The 15396-nt window shown below is 37.5% G+C and overlaps 1 protein-coding gene across 1 annotated transcript in view; it reads left to right on the top strand.

Annotated features, from left to right (window-relative positions):
* The first annotated feature begins 6864 nt into the window (after positions 1-6864).
* LOC143408547 (uncharacterized) overlaps positions 6865-15396 on the top strand; it is a 123562-nt gene continuing 115030 nt past the window's right edge. Inside the window, exon 1 of the mRNA XM_076868432.1 lies at positions 6865-6992. Within this exon, the coding sequence (XP_076724547.1) occupies positions 6990-6992 (3 nt within the window). The 5' untranslated portion in view covers positions 6865-6989. The remainder of the gene's footprint in view (positions 6993-15396) is intronic.

Here is a 15396-nt window from a genome sequence, read left to right as displayed (position 1 = left end):
GAGGTAGAGACGAGGAATCAACACACAAACTCTGGGAGCTGGTGAGAGAAATGGCTGGAGACCCACCTCAGGTCGTCATCCAGTAGCTCAGTTTATTTTTAAAATGCACACAACTGTTGTAGGGTTTGAGTGGGGCGTGCATTTCAATCATACATAAGCAAGACAATAGCCATAGGCCAATCATCTTCTGCCTAACATAACTGGACTGTGAGGAAACTCTAAATATTGCTGTCGTGGCAGAAAGCAATCTGGAAGGGTTTTTATCCCTTACTGACTCAGGGGTTTCATGCCCTGAAGCCCCTGACTCTCGGTTTCCTGGCAGGGCAGTTTGGAAATACTAACCACAAGTGCTGAGGATGTGGTTTCACCCCATCCTGCAGGTGCTCATGTCAGGCCTGAAGGAAGGTGGATTATTTCAGGCATTTCTGAGCTGCTAGTAGCTGCTAGCTGAGACTGAAAGTTATTCTAACATTGCACACACTCTCTTCTGCCATGGCTGCAAACTTGGATTACAGAAGAGGCACAGGAACAGACAAAAGCCCTTGATAGTAAGGAGTAGAGCCTGACTTGGACCTAAGATTTAAATGCTATTTCTCCTGCCTCCTCCTCACTTACCTTCACAGTGGACAATGCAAGGAGACTGGTCTTTTCTGGGCGTCTTTATAATCAGATTAGACTTTCTATGAGAAGAAAATAGCCTGTTGCCACCTTATGTGCTCTTATATTTCCAATTGGTATCAGGGTCAGTGACCAGAACTCTGTGAGCCTCCAGGACTCAGGGCTATGGGAAAATGGTCATGCTGCCCTGCACAGAAATGAGGACCTGTACAGTTGTAAAGAACTTTTCTGCTACAGTATCACAGCAATTTCTCTCTCTAGTCAATGCCCCTGGCTACATAGCACTTCATGGACACCGCAGTCCAATCGGCCTCAGCACACTGACACTTCAGGACTTTTGCAACACAGAGAACCCAGAGCCCATCTGTGAGGACAGAAAAATGAAGCCTCGCTACCTAGTGGTCATGAGGGGCAATGCCGGGGATCTGCTCATCAGAACCCAGGATCTTCCATAAAAGAAAAATCGTGGTCCCAAACTTGTGAACCACAGAGATCACAGCGCAGAGACTCTGTTTTCAGAACTTCTTAAACAACGTATTGGCTCTTGCTTCCACTTCCAGAAAAAAAACGATGGTTCTTTCAGAACATGCTTTTTGTTACAAGAAGAACATTACCCACATCCCTGCCTGGTCTCAGTGGAGAGGCTATATCCCATTCATCAGCAAACTATCTGTTATCAGCAAGGAAAAAAAATAGGCCTGAGGGTAATATCAATAAGAGGAACCCAAGACCCAAGTTACCTCGAAGGGTGAGATTTTTGAGGTCCTTTCCACAGACCAGAACCTGAAACTCAGGAAGAGTTTCCTCTGAGTCATAAAATCTGTAAAAAATTATAGTTAAGAATTTAATGAAAACTGATCAGCATGGACCAAAGTGAGCTAGGCTTGTGATGGCAGTGGGATCTTGACAGTCTGAAATCATCCAGCTGTCAGACAAAAGTCAAGAGGTGGACCTGGTAGGACTCTCTGGGAAGAAATTGGGTATCCCCAATACAACTGGGATACAAGAGAGGCACACTGACTCTTGTCTGAGAGGTCCTACTCTGAGAGGTCCTACTCTCTCCCTTGAGAGTGTCCCCTTTCCCTTGTTTTATTCATTCAATAAACTCATGCCTGTTATTCTGAGCAACATGTCTGAAATCTTTCTGATTTGAATATAAAAATCTGGATTTGAAGGGGGATCTTTGTTCTGCCTCAGTTTCCCAGAAGCCACTAACCCTGTATCACTAAACTTTTAAAAAGTTCTCATGATCTGCACTGATCTTGCTCCAGTTACACTCTTAAGATTTCTGGAATCCCAGTTTCTATCTCTTTCTGGAAAAGCCAAAGAGAGAATGTGTAAGATAGAGATAACCAACAGGAATATTATTCTCTTTCTCACACTCTAGTGAGGGGGGGGCACCTCCCCTCCCCCCACGAGAAAAAGTTGGACCTGGTTTCTGAGCGGCAAAGCTCTTTGGTCCTCACTGTAGCATCCAAATTATCAATGAGGACAGGAAGGTAATTATCCACAGTCTGAGAGCCCACGTTATAGATGTCTCCACAAGATACATGCAGATTTCAGTTTCCACCAATTTTACAGAAATATTTGCATGAGGAGACCTTTGACCTTCCCCTTCTTTGTGTTTGTGTGTGTGTGTGTGTGGGGGGTGGTGGAGGCAGGAATTACAGGGGACCAGAAATGATGGGAGTAAGTTATTCCATGTTGAATCTGTGGCAGAAATTTCATGTTTGTACCACTGGACATGGCTGGTAGGGTGGATATTTAAATGCTGAATACTATTTTGTTTCTTACTCAAATGTTTATCCATAGACCTTATTCTGTATCCCAGTGTTACCACTGTATGGAGGCCTATGTATATATTTATATATACCTGATCTGGGTATAAGAATTTTAAATTGTGATTATCCTCTGTGGAGTCAGCCAGTATGACCAACATTAATTTTCCTCCTGCATATTAGACCGTCTCTTTGCAGAATTCCATGCAGATCATCATGGAGCTACTTGTTAATTCTGTCTCCTTGGGGAATGAGCAAGTACCACACATAAGACTTCTGGAGAAGGGCCTTCACAGGCAGGATTTGGAGATAGCCAAGACAGGTTCAGAAGAAATACCCAAGTGTGGGTACTCCCCTAAATCTTGTCCCAGGAATTTACCACTTGTATGACTCAACATTCCTATCCCCAAAGAAATCTAGACTGCATAATTTTTCCCTGGCAATATAATAGGTATAAAAATCCAGATTACATACTTGTAGAAGTTATAAACAAAATATTTTCACATCATTTTAAATGTTTATTGGGCACTGAATATTTCTTTTCTGTTGCTACTCTTTTTGTTTTAGCTCCTGCCCCTGGTAGTCCATTTATCAGTCATTTCCACTGTACTTTTTGTTCTTTTACAAGTCTTAAAAAGTAACACCTTTACCACCAGTAAATTATCGACACTGACAGGAGTAAAGGTTATGCAAACAAATGAGATAAAAGTAATTTACACTTTTTTTTTTATTGTGCCATAACCCCCTCCTTCCCCCCACACCAATTACTATAGCCCTATCAGTTAAGGAGTGTGTCCTCACATGCCTTCATAATATTTAAGTAAGAAATATCATTTCTTGCAACACTTCAGCCTTTCAATGCTGGTGGAATGTGATGTGACTCAAATATACCTTCATTCAGCCATGCTGCAGGGAAAATGTACATGTGTCCTAGTGGGTTGCATCAGTATCATTGGGTTGTCATGATAATGCCACAAATGGGGTTAAACAGAAATTCATTTTTGCTAATACCAGAGATGTATATCAAGGTGCTTGCTGGAATAATTTTCTTTGAGACCCAGTCTTTGATATGTAGATTGTCATCTTCTATTTCTATATTTGCACGGCATTTTCCTGTGCTTCTCTTTGTTCTTATTGCTGCTTTTTATAAGTAGAAAAAGTTAATTCGATTAGACTTTAAACCAATTAATCGTGTTAATATTAATCATGTCTTTAAGATCCATATATTAAAAAGAGTCACAATCTGAGGCATTAGGTATTCGAAACATCCATATAAGAGATTTGTTGAGAAGACACTTCAGCTGGTTACATAAACTAGTCTCCTTCTGAAGACATACTCCCAGGAAAGGAAATACTGAGTGAAGGGATATGCCCAGGTAACATTTTAATAGCTACAGTCAGATTACATCCCATCATAGAAGGGCTGCTGAACTTACATTGCCTCAAGAAATCTCTAGTTGTAGCTGCTTCTCTGCATCCAGGATTCTCTGAGCGTTAGCCCTTTGGTTAATGTCTTGTGTATTTGGAAAATTGAATCACACTGTTTCTTTTGTTCGTTTTCTTCTAATTTCTCAACTGACAACCTTAAGTTACCTTTCAGTTGATTATCAGCTATTTACTTTTTTTTTCTTCCCTACATCATTCTCAGATTCTGGAAACTATACTGTGCTTTTCTGTACCCTGGGTCTCCAAGCAACTTGGTTTGACATAGCTCTGTTACTGAAGACTTCCCTTAACATGCAAAAAGTATAAAAAATAGTCTCTCAAGTCAAAAGAACCTCCTGGGATAGCTTCTCTAGGCTCTCTCTTTAATATGGCAAAGAAATAATACTATTTCTCTAAATGGACATCCCCTATACCAGGAAATCAAACTTTGAGAAGCTTAGAAGTAATTCCATAGGTTCTGTCCTGGGTGCTTCTCAGTTCTGACACATGCTGCTGATAAAGCGTTTGATATCTAGATGCCTGTGTTTTCTCATCTCTACAATTGGATGTTTTTAAAGGACTCAGTTGGTTTAATGAATTCTTCAGGACTATTGATAAGTAGGTACTGTTACTCCATACCTGACAAGACACCTTGAACTTACTGTGCAGACACTGCTTAACCATTATTTGAAACCATACCAATTTTCTTTTAGAAACTTATAACATTTTTATCATGGACACTTATGTCATCCATGTGCCAAAATAAAATATGTCAACTCTTCCTTGTTTGCAATCCAGAGTCCAATTCTCTGAGGTTTTATGGTAGTGACAATAATTATATGCCCTTCTTGGTCTGCTTTTGCTCTGTGCCCTCACTAAAAACAAACAAACAAAACAAAACAAACAAACAAAGAAACAAACTAAAAAACTGCTGCATGCCTCTATAACCCATGCCCCTCTTTGTTTTGAAAACATAGGATTTAGGGGTCCTTTACATCCTTCCAGATTAGCTTGTTCTATAATTGTTAAACCCTGAATAACTTACCACATACTCAATATCAACCTATATTCTGATATTTAAAGAGGTGCTGAGGTGAATTCTAGATGGTGTTTGCCCTTGATGTAACCTGAACCAGGATTCCCTGGATCCTGGAATGGGAACCTCAAGGTGACACAGATACATAAGAAAGTTCTGTTTGTGTTATGTTATGTAACATAACATAGGACTGGATTTTACATACATATATCACAAATCCTGCTTTTCTGAATAACTGTCACTTTCCAAGTCTGATGAAAATAAGGGATGTTGCAAGAATCTTTTGATCTGGTGGAGGGATTTTGGCTTTGCAATCAGACACAGTTCATCTTGAATCCCAGCCCAGCTCTTCATTAGTTTTGGGAGTTTGTCCATAGGAGGAAACAGATATTACATCCTGGTCATTAGTTCTAAGCCCCAATTGTGAGATAAATTTGAATTTAATGTATTTAAACAATAGAGTCAAGGCCATGGAAGATCATGGTGTATGTGACCCCAAGGTCTTCAGACCCCATCTCCTTGTGTTTGCTATCTGATATCTGCAATGGGAAAGAACCTGTGATAAGAATCAAGTGGCAAAGAATAATCTACTTTTGGACACTTCCTGGTTGGAGGTTCCTGTTCCCATGGAGGGCATTGTTCTCCTACTTTTGGGGCCTGAGGAGAAATATTAGGAGACCAGGCCCTTGACTCACTGATATCAGGGGACCCATAGCTCTGAAAACTTGCCTACTGTGAACTGGGATATGACAGAGAGATTCACACTTGATGGTGTAGTTCTCAAAATGTTACTGCTGTTTACATTTGCTTCCCCAAATGCTGAAGTAACACCAGAGAAGCACGCGGAGGAGGCAAGTTTAGAGTGGAAAGTAGAAGCTTTATTAAGGACAGCAGAAAAAGACTTCTCTGTGGAGGAAAAAGGGGACCCATGAGGTGGAATCCATGTTAGGGGGAGGCCTTCCCTCTTTTATGGCTAAGGTCCTCTTTTCATTTTCCTGCTTTGTTCCTGGCTTTAATTCTGTTATCTTGCGATGATAGAATGTAGGTGGGAAGACCCAGAAGGTGAGGGGCAGATGGGCTGGAGGAGTAATCTGGGCAGGAAGGGTCTGGGGAGGCCTGGTTTGCTGGGAGCTGCCTCATTAACATTTCTTTAGAATGGGCTCTGGGCTTTGGGAACATTAACCTTTCAATTTCCCCAAGTGCTGCTCTGCTTTCCTGGGCTCCATTCTCAACATGGCCTTCATTTTCAATTTTACTCAATATTAGAACTGATTTACCTAACTACACTAACTACCTATCTTTAAATCTGGCTTCAAAAACACATACTTTATTAGTAGTATTTTATTAGTCACCTAAGTGTACTATGCTGGGTTATGTTATTAAAATCAATTTTAGCTGTTTCTTTTTCTATTGTTAATGTGAATACTAAAAATACCTAAATTACCCTTGTGCTGTTTTCATTGGACATTGTCGCTTTAGGAGGTTGCTTCCCAGTTCAATCTGCCTCCTAACAAGAGCAGAAAAGTAAAATGAAATTTTATAGCAATTGTCACTATATCACTTTCAACCATGAATAATATATAGGCAAATAATATATAGGCATATGTAATCCATAAACTGAAATTACATGCAAGGTTAAATGAAAATGTTATGCTGGTTGGAGTCTCTGGGGTGCAATTCTCAGACCTCGAAAGAAAACAAAACAAAACAAAAATCCCGAACCAAAAAAGACCCCCCCCAAACAAAAACAAAAACAAAAACAAAAAGACAAAACAACAAAAAACACGATACAACCAAGAACCTGCCATTGTGGCCTTATTCATGCCTGGATTGGACATATACCTGTCACTCAAAAAGAAGGCTCATACTCGGGGGTGGGTGGGCACCCTGGTGGGTGGGCACCCTCCGAAGCCCTGTCCAATCAGGAGCACCTCGTGACAACTGTCCAATCCTGTGTGCAGGCAGCGAGAAGGGGGCGGGCTTCCTCAATCTCGTTGGGTACTTTTCTTCCGTGTCCGCCATTCCTACTGTTCAGCTGCAGGATCGTTTGTCACGTTTGGAGTTCCCCGTTGCGGTGCTGTGCGGGTGCTGAAGATCCCTGGGTCGTAGGCTTGGCTCCTGAGCACGAGGAAATGGTGAGTGTGGCGTGGCATCCGGAGCCTGAGAGGGAGGCGGGCGGCGGCGGCAGGGTGAGTGGAAGCAGAGACTGTTGGAACCGTGGCTGTGGCCGAATGGGACTCCAGGCAGTCTCGCTCTGCTCTGCAGGCTTGAGCCTTCCCAGGGGCCAGTACCTCCCTTCAGTCCCAGTACCCTCTCTCAGTCCCACTGGCCCTCCAGATGGCGAGTGTGCCCGTGGCAGAACCGCGAACAGCCTTCCCCACCCAAGGGCACTCTCAGCCCCCCGTTCTAACCCTATCTGGCCGCCCTGTGCCTGCAGCCAGTGTCTTCCCAGATGGTGGTGGCTGACTGGGGGCAAGATTATCTTCATCCAGTCTCCACCTGCGGGTTTCCCGGGAGAGGAGGTGTAGGATATAGGGAACTCGCTTCTTCCTGAGCTAGCTCGTTTACATTTTTACTTTTTTTTTTTCCTTTACTTTCTTTTTGTAAGTATAGGTATAGTTTCATAATATGCATGGATGTCAAGTAAGGCGAAGTACTTCTTTTGCTCTAATCATTAAGTTTCTTGGCTAAATTCATATTTATTTTAAGTTTGTGGATGAATGTCAGAACTTTATGCATCTTTATTTATTTAAAATTTATTTATTTTTGCATTATGATATTTTTTATTTGTTTTGATTAGTTACACATGACAGTACAATGATCTTGACATATCATACATTTGAATCAGATGGGGTATAAATCTTTGTAATGATTTTCCTAACATAATTGTACAAGCATTCTGTTTGGATTTGCATTTATTTCCCTGTTTGCTAAAGATGTTGAAAGTTTTTCACATAATTGTTGGCCATTTGGATTTTTTTTTTGAGAAGTTTCCGTTTCCTTTATTTTCAAAAATGATGAATGGATAATTTGATTTTCCTTTCATGTTGAGATTTTAAAAATTCCTCATATATTTAATATTAAACATATGCCAGATTAAAAAATGACAAAGAATTTCTCTCATTCGGTGTTTTGTCTCTTAATGTTGTTAATTTTTTTTTCTTTGCCAAGCAGAAGCATTTTTATTTTGATGCCATTTGTTTGTTCTTGATATTATTTCTTGAGATATAGGAGTAGTTTTGAGGTTATCCTTAGGTTTTTTTTTTTTTTTTTTTTTTTTTTTTTTAAAGAGAGAGAGAGAATCTTCAAATATTTATTTATTTATTTATTTTTAGTTTTCTGCAGACACAACATCTCTATTTATATGTGGTGCTGAGGATCAAACCCAGGCCACGAGCATGCTAGGCAAGCTTGCTACCACTTGAACCACATCCCCAGCCCCATCCTTAGGTTTTCTTATAGAAGTTTTTAAATAGTTGGGCTCATTTTCAAGCCTTAAATACAGTTTGGGTTGATATTTACATATTGTGTAAAAAGGACTTCTCTCCAAAGCATATTTGGGGATTTTTATCATTAATTAGATGGTGAAACATTTCTAGGTCTCTGTAGCTCCTGTTTTGCTTAATTGTCTCTGTTTTTGTTCCAGAAACACACTGCTTTTGCTATTATGGCTCTGTGGAATAAATTGAAGTCAGATGTTTTGAGGTTTTCGGGTTTACAGTTTACAAATTGCTTGCTATTCTGGGTGTTTCATTATTCCATATGAGGCTGAGGGTTTTTTTTTTTTTTTTCCTTCTAGTTATGAGAATAATATCATTGTTATTTTGATCAAGATTATATCGAATCTGTAGGTGACTTTAAGTAATCTGATGGCTTTATTCAGTCTATAGATGACTTTAGTTTATTTAGTTCATTTAATGTACATGGCTTTAGTTTATATGTAGATGGTTTTAATGTTTTCAGTGTTTTGTAATTTTTCTCATGGAAATTTCTCCTTTCTTTTGTTAGACTTGTTACTAAGCATTTTTAAGTTATTTGCAATAAAATGAATTCTTTATTTCTCAACAGATTCATTATTGTAGGAAAATTATTGATCTTCCTACATTTCTTTATTCTGTAACTTTGATGCATTTGTTTATCACCAGTAGGAATGTTCTGGTGGAAACATTAGGATTTTCTAAGTTTAACCTTATGTCATCTGTAGACATATAATTTGACTTCTTTCTTTCCTATTTCTAACCCTTTAATTTTTGCCTCTTTCCAAAAGCTCCAGCTAAATTTGAGTATTTATTGTACAGGAGTGGTGGGGGTGAGTGTCCTTTCTATTTTTCATCATTTAAAGGCACCGAATTCAGCTCTTCCCTATTCAGTAGAAAGCTGGCATTAGATTTGCTATGTAGCCTTTGATGTTGAAACAAATTCCTTCTCTTCACAGTTTCTTCAGGTTGTATATTCGGATGTGATATTGAATTTATGTCAAAGGCTTTTTTTTTTTGCATCTATTGAGATGATCATGTGAATTTTATATTTGGTTGTATTTATGTGGTGTATTATATGTATATTGATTTGAGTTTGTTGCAGTTCTGCAATAAAAACAACTTTATCGTGCGGTATGATCTTTGTGATGTGTATTAAATATGGTTTGGTTTGCTATCACATTGAGGGGGTTTTCATGTAAGTTCATTAGTTATATTGGTTTGACATTTTCTTCCCTCAAGAAGTGTTCTTATTTTGCTTTGGTTTTTGTTTGGTAGTACTGGGGATTAAACCCAGGACCATTCAACTCCGAGATACAATCCCAGTTCTTTTAATTTTATTTTGAGACTTGGTATTAAGGTTTTGATGTGAGGTGTTCCCCAAATGCTCAAATGTGAGACAATGCAAGAAGGTTCAGAGAGGAACTGATTGGATTATGAAAGCCTTAACCCTATCAGTGAATTAATTCTTGCATGGGATTAACTGAGTTGTCACTGGAGGGAATAGTGCATTGGGGTCAGGGATTTGGGGTATACATTTGTGTCTGGTATGTGGAGTTTTTCTCTCTGCTTTCTCATCACCATGTGAGCTGTTTTCCTCTGTCACACTCTTTCTTTCCACCATGATGCTCTGCTTCACCTTAAGCCCTGAGGAATGAAACTGGCCTTCTTTGGACGAAAACCTCTAAGACTGTGAGCCCTCAAATAAACTCTTCATCCTGTATAAATGTGCTCATTATTTTAGTCACAGTGGTTAAATAGCTACTAACTAAAACACAAGGTCTTTCTAAATTACTGAGGCTGGCTTTGAACTTTTGATCTTCCTGACTCAGCCTCCCCAATTTTTGGGATTATAGGTATGCAACACAGTTTGGGATTATAGGTATGCAACACAGCTGGTCTTCTGTCTGGTTTTTAAAATCATGATGATACTGGCTTCATAGAATGAATTGGGGAGTGTTCCTTATTTTTCTAGTTCAAGGAATAACTTGAGAAGCATTGTGTTAATTCCTCCTAATATTCTGGTAAAAGTTAGTATTGAAGTCATCTTGTCCAGGAGATTCTGTGTTGAAAGGCTTGGTATTATTGCTTTATCTGCATTACTTTTTTTTGCGGGGTGGGGATATACTGGGGTTTGGACTCGGGGGCACTCGACCACTGAGCCATATCCCTAGCCCTATTTTGTGTTTTATTAGAGACAGGGTCTCACTGAGTTGCTTATCGCCTTGCTAAATTGCTGAGGCTGGCTTTGAACTCATGATCTTCCTGCTTCTGCCTCCCTAGCTGCTGGGATTACAGGCATGTGCCATTGTGCCCATCTGCATTGAATTTTATTGTTATTTTATGTTTTCAATATGCATTTGTTAAATTTTGGTAGGTCATGCATACCTTGAAATTTAATCATTTCTTCTAGATTTTCCAATATATTAGAATATGAGTTTTCTAAATAGTCCCTGATAATCCTTTCAGTTGCATTGCCCTCTGAAGTGATATTGCTTCGTTCATCTCTAATTTTATGAATTTCTCTTTCCTATGATTTGTCTAAGGTTTACTCATTTCGTTTATTTTTTCAAAGAACCAACTAGTTTCTTCATCAATCCTTTGTACTCTTTTTATTCTCTATTTCATCTCTTATCTTTATTCTTTCCTTATACTCAGTTGGAGAATAATTTGATTTTGTCTTTATAAGACTAACAGATGTATTACTAGGTTATTTTGTTTGTGTCTTTCTGGTATTTTATGTAGGAACTCATAACTGCATTTTCTTTTTTTAGAACTTCCTTCATGGTGTCCCAGAATTCTGGTATATACTATTTCTGTTGTTTGATTCTAAGATTTTAAAAATTTCTCTCCTCATTTGTTTTATAACATACACTCAAAAGTATTTTATTCAATCGCCATGTGATTGTATAGTGTCTTTAATTTTTCTTGCTTCTGATTTCAGGCAGTAATGACCTGATAAGATACAAAGCATTGGTTGCACATTTTTCTCTGTTAGGACTTCCTTTGTGGCCTTCAATATGACCTACTTTGGAGAGAGTTCCATGAGCAAGTTAAAATAAAGTGTGGTCACCTACTGTAAATCGAAATATTTTATAAGTACTTGTTAAGTCAATTTTGTATGTAGTATGCTTTAGCTGCAGGCCATATTTTTTCCTCAAAAATCAGGTCTGATTTTGTAATTGAAAGGTAAATTTTGTCATGTTTAATCAGTTTCATATGATTGTAGTGAACTTGGAATAAAAGCTGTGGCAAACCTGTGAGAGTTGGACTTTGAAAAAGTGGAGTTGGTAATAAAATTATAGATAGAAGGATGGCTATCTAAATTGGATTTTGTCATGAGCATGTATCTGCATGTTTGTAAGGACAATCTAAAAATAACTTGTCAGATATTTTTTTTTGTTCTCCACTTATTTGTCAGGGTTGTGTTTTCCTTTTATTGTTTGTCAATGTGGTTTATTTCTCATGGAGGTGACTTGTTCAATTGCTTCTGTATGAATATGGGAATGTCAGATGACAGCATTTTTTTGTTTGTTTATGTTGGCACAAGGTTTTGTGTAGGTGTGTGGTAGATACAAATGAAGGGCTTATGCTCTAGCTAGATTAGAGGTATTATCAACCCTAAGCTGGAGCCAATGCAAGAGTGAGGAGACTGTAAAGTCCAGAGGACTGAATATTTGGTGAGATTGTTGACATTGATCATTAGAGAAATAAGGTTTGATTTTGGATTAGATGCACAAGTGATTGTACAAGACATAAATGCAAAATAGTACAAAGTTTTGGCTGGACACATGGAATTCTTAACATGTTTCAAGAAAATAATGATGATAATGATGTTAATAATAGAATATTACTTAAGATATGAAAAAAGATTATTTTAATAATAAATGGCTTAAAACAATAAAACAATAAATATGAGAAAGAGTGACAAGAGATGATCTTCCAAAAATAAATAAAGATTAGAAACATACATTTATGTCGGGTTTGTGACTCAGTGGTATAGAGGTTTCCTTCCTTGTGAGGTAACCTTGGTGTAATTCCTACCACTACCAAAATAACAACAACAACAACAACTAAAAAAAGGAATTTTTCTAATTACAACATTATAGCTATACATATTAATTGTGTTTACTTTGCCAAAATCATACATGATTCAATTTGATTTTCTCCCTTTTAATCCTCATTATCTTCTTTTCCTTTCCATCTTTCCTCCTAATATTCTCCTTAGTCTAATTTACTAATCTTCCTTTCCTTCATTTATTTATTTTTCATTGGTATTTTATATATACATAAAATAAGTAATTTACATATATAACTTTTTATATGTAATTCATATATGCACATAACATTTTGTTCAATTCTGTCCACATTTTCCTCCATTCCTGTCCCTCCTTTTCTCAATCTCTTTCTAATCTCCCCTGTAAATTTATGATATCCAATCCCATTTTCCTAGTTTTGCTCTTGCTGACACATATGAGATAAAACATTTGACCCTTGATTTTTTTAAATCTAATTTGTTTTACTTAGCATAATATTCTCCATTTCCATCCATTTACTGGAAAATGCCATAATTTAAATTTTATGGCCATGTAAAACACACTCTCTCTCTCTCTCTCTCTCTCTCTCTCTGTGTGTGTGTGTGTGTGAGAGAGAGAGAGAGAGAGAGAGAGAGAGAGAGAGAGAGAGATTGCCTAATGCATTCATCTGTTGATGGGCATCTGAACTGTTTCAATAATTTGGCTTTTGTGAATTGTGCTACTATGTATATAAATGTGAATATATGAAAATGCAGTTTAAGTTACATTTAGTTATGTATTTAGGGAACAATTGACAGATATCCAATATTCATGACTATTCAGACATGTTTTTCTCATACAAATATAAATGAGTCATAAGAAGAAACACTAATGATCAAATATATATAGCCATGACATATTAATGTAAATTTTTTTTAGTAAGAAAAAGAATTTTCATTTAGAAAATATCACTTGCATTTTTGTGTGTCTCTTTTCACAATTTCTTATTAGTTATACATGAAAGTAGAATTCATTTTAGAATTGACACATTGTACAAAAATGGAGGACAGGTTTTCATTCCTCTTGCTGTACATGGTGCAGAGTCACAAAAGTAGGGTAATCATACATGTGTAGGGTAATATGTCTGTCTAATTCCATCATCCTTCCCATACCCACACCATTTTTCCTCCCCTAACTCCTCTCTGCAAAATTCAAAATTTCTTCACCCCCCCACCACCCTTGATGGATCATCATTGGCTTATCAGAGAAAACATTTGGCTTTTGTTTTTGGGGGGTTTGGCTTATTTCACTTAACATGATTTCTCCAACTTCACTCATATACCTGTAAATGCCATAATTTCATTCTTCTTTAAGGCTGAATAATATTCCAGTGTGTATGTGCACCTTTTTTTTTTTTTTAACTATTCATCTGTTGAGGGTCATCTAGGTTGTTTCCATAGTTTACCTCTTGTGAATTGAGTTTCTCTAAACATTGATGTGGCTGTTTCACTGTAGTATCATGATTTAAAGTCCTTTGGGTGCAAACCAAGGAGTGGGATAGCTGGGTCAAATGGTGGTTCCATTCCAAGTTTTCTGAGAAATCTCCATTCTGCTTTCCATAGTGGTTGGCCAATTTGCAGTCCCACCAGCAATGTATAAGTGTACCCTTTCCTCCCCATCCTCACCAACACTTATTATTGCTTGTATTCTTGTAATTACTCTGGGCCTCTTAATTTTCAAAATGAATTTCATGATTGCTTTTTCTTGTTCTATGAAGAATGCCCCTGGGATTTTAATAGGAAACAATTTTGGTAGTATTGTTTGCCCTTTTTTATTGGCAGTGAATTTGACTGTTCTCTGCCTCCTGTACAAACTTATGTCTTCTACTTTCTGGTAAAATATGCATAAAATTAAATTTACCTTTATAACTCTTTGTAAGGGTAAAATTCAGTACCATTTAGTGTATTCACAGTGTTGGAAAACAATCAGAACTATCTAGTTCCTGACACACACACACACACACACACACACACACACACACCAGGACACACCAACCAGTGCCTTCCAACACCCATTTCCATTTTCTTCTTCCCTCATGGCCTGAAATGACTGACACACATTTTTTTTTTTCAATGCATTTGCTTTGTCATAAAATTTAAAATAATTTGACCTATGCGGTATGTGGCAAGTTCCTCTAATTTATTTCCCTTAACATGATACTTTCAAGGCTATTTTTGCTATATATTTTAGCATATTCTAATTAATGTATTAATGAATAAATTTATTTGTGGACATACTAAATTTTAGTTATCAGTTGTGGTTTTTATTTTGTCATTTGCAGTACTTTGGATAAATCCAGGTGCACTCTACTACTATACTGACCAACATTTCCAGACTTTTTTTTTTTTCCCCCCATTTTGAGGCAGGGATTCCATAAACTTGCTTAAACTTGTGATTTCCACTTTTTACCCTCTAGAGTTCCTGGGATTCTAGGTTGCACCACCATAAGTGACAGTTATCAGTGAATCTGCTATTAGATATTTGGGTTGTTTGAACCTTTGGTTATTATTATTACATTTTGTGTGTGAGTGTGTGTGTGTGTGTGTGTGTGTGTGTGTGTTAGTATGTGTGTGGTGCTAGGGATTGAACACAGGCCCTTGTGCATGTGAATTAAGCACTCTAGCACCTGAACATGGCCCCAGCCCAGCACCTTTGGTTATTTTGAATAATTGAACTATAAATATACATATACAAATTGTTTTCTAACTATGTTTTGAGTTATTTTTGCACATATCTGAGGTGAATTCTGATTTATTTTGCAATTCATTTTTTATTATTTTATAATTATTTATATATTTATTACTTATAATACATGAAGGTGCTTTCCACACTACTTGTACCACTTTGCATCCTCCCAAAGGTGTATGGAATTTTCAATTTTCCATAGCTTTGATTTTGTTTTGTTTTGTTTTGCTTATGCCCAGTTTTAGGTTTTGGTAAATTTTAATATTTTTTGTTTATAGCACAAAACAACAACATTTAGGCAG

Source organism: Callospermophilus lateralis, chromosome 1 (assembly GCF_048772815.1).
Source record: "Callospermophilus lateralis isolate mCalLat2 chromosome 1, mCalLat2.hap1, whole genome shotgun sequence".
NCBI lineage: Eukaryota > Metazoa > Chordata > Mammalia > Rodentia > Sciuridae > Callospermophilus > Callospermophilus lateralis.
Note: the sequence above shows the minus strand (reverse complement) of the source record. Positions and strands in the feature narration are given on the sequence as shown.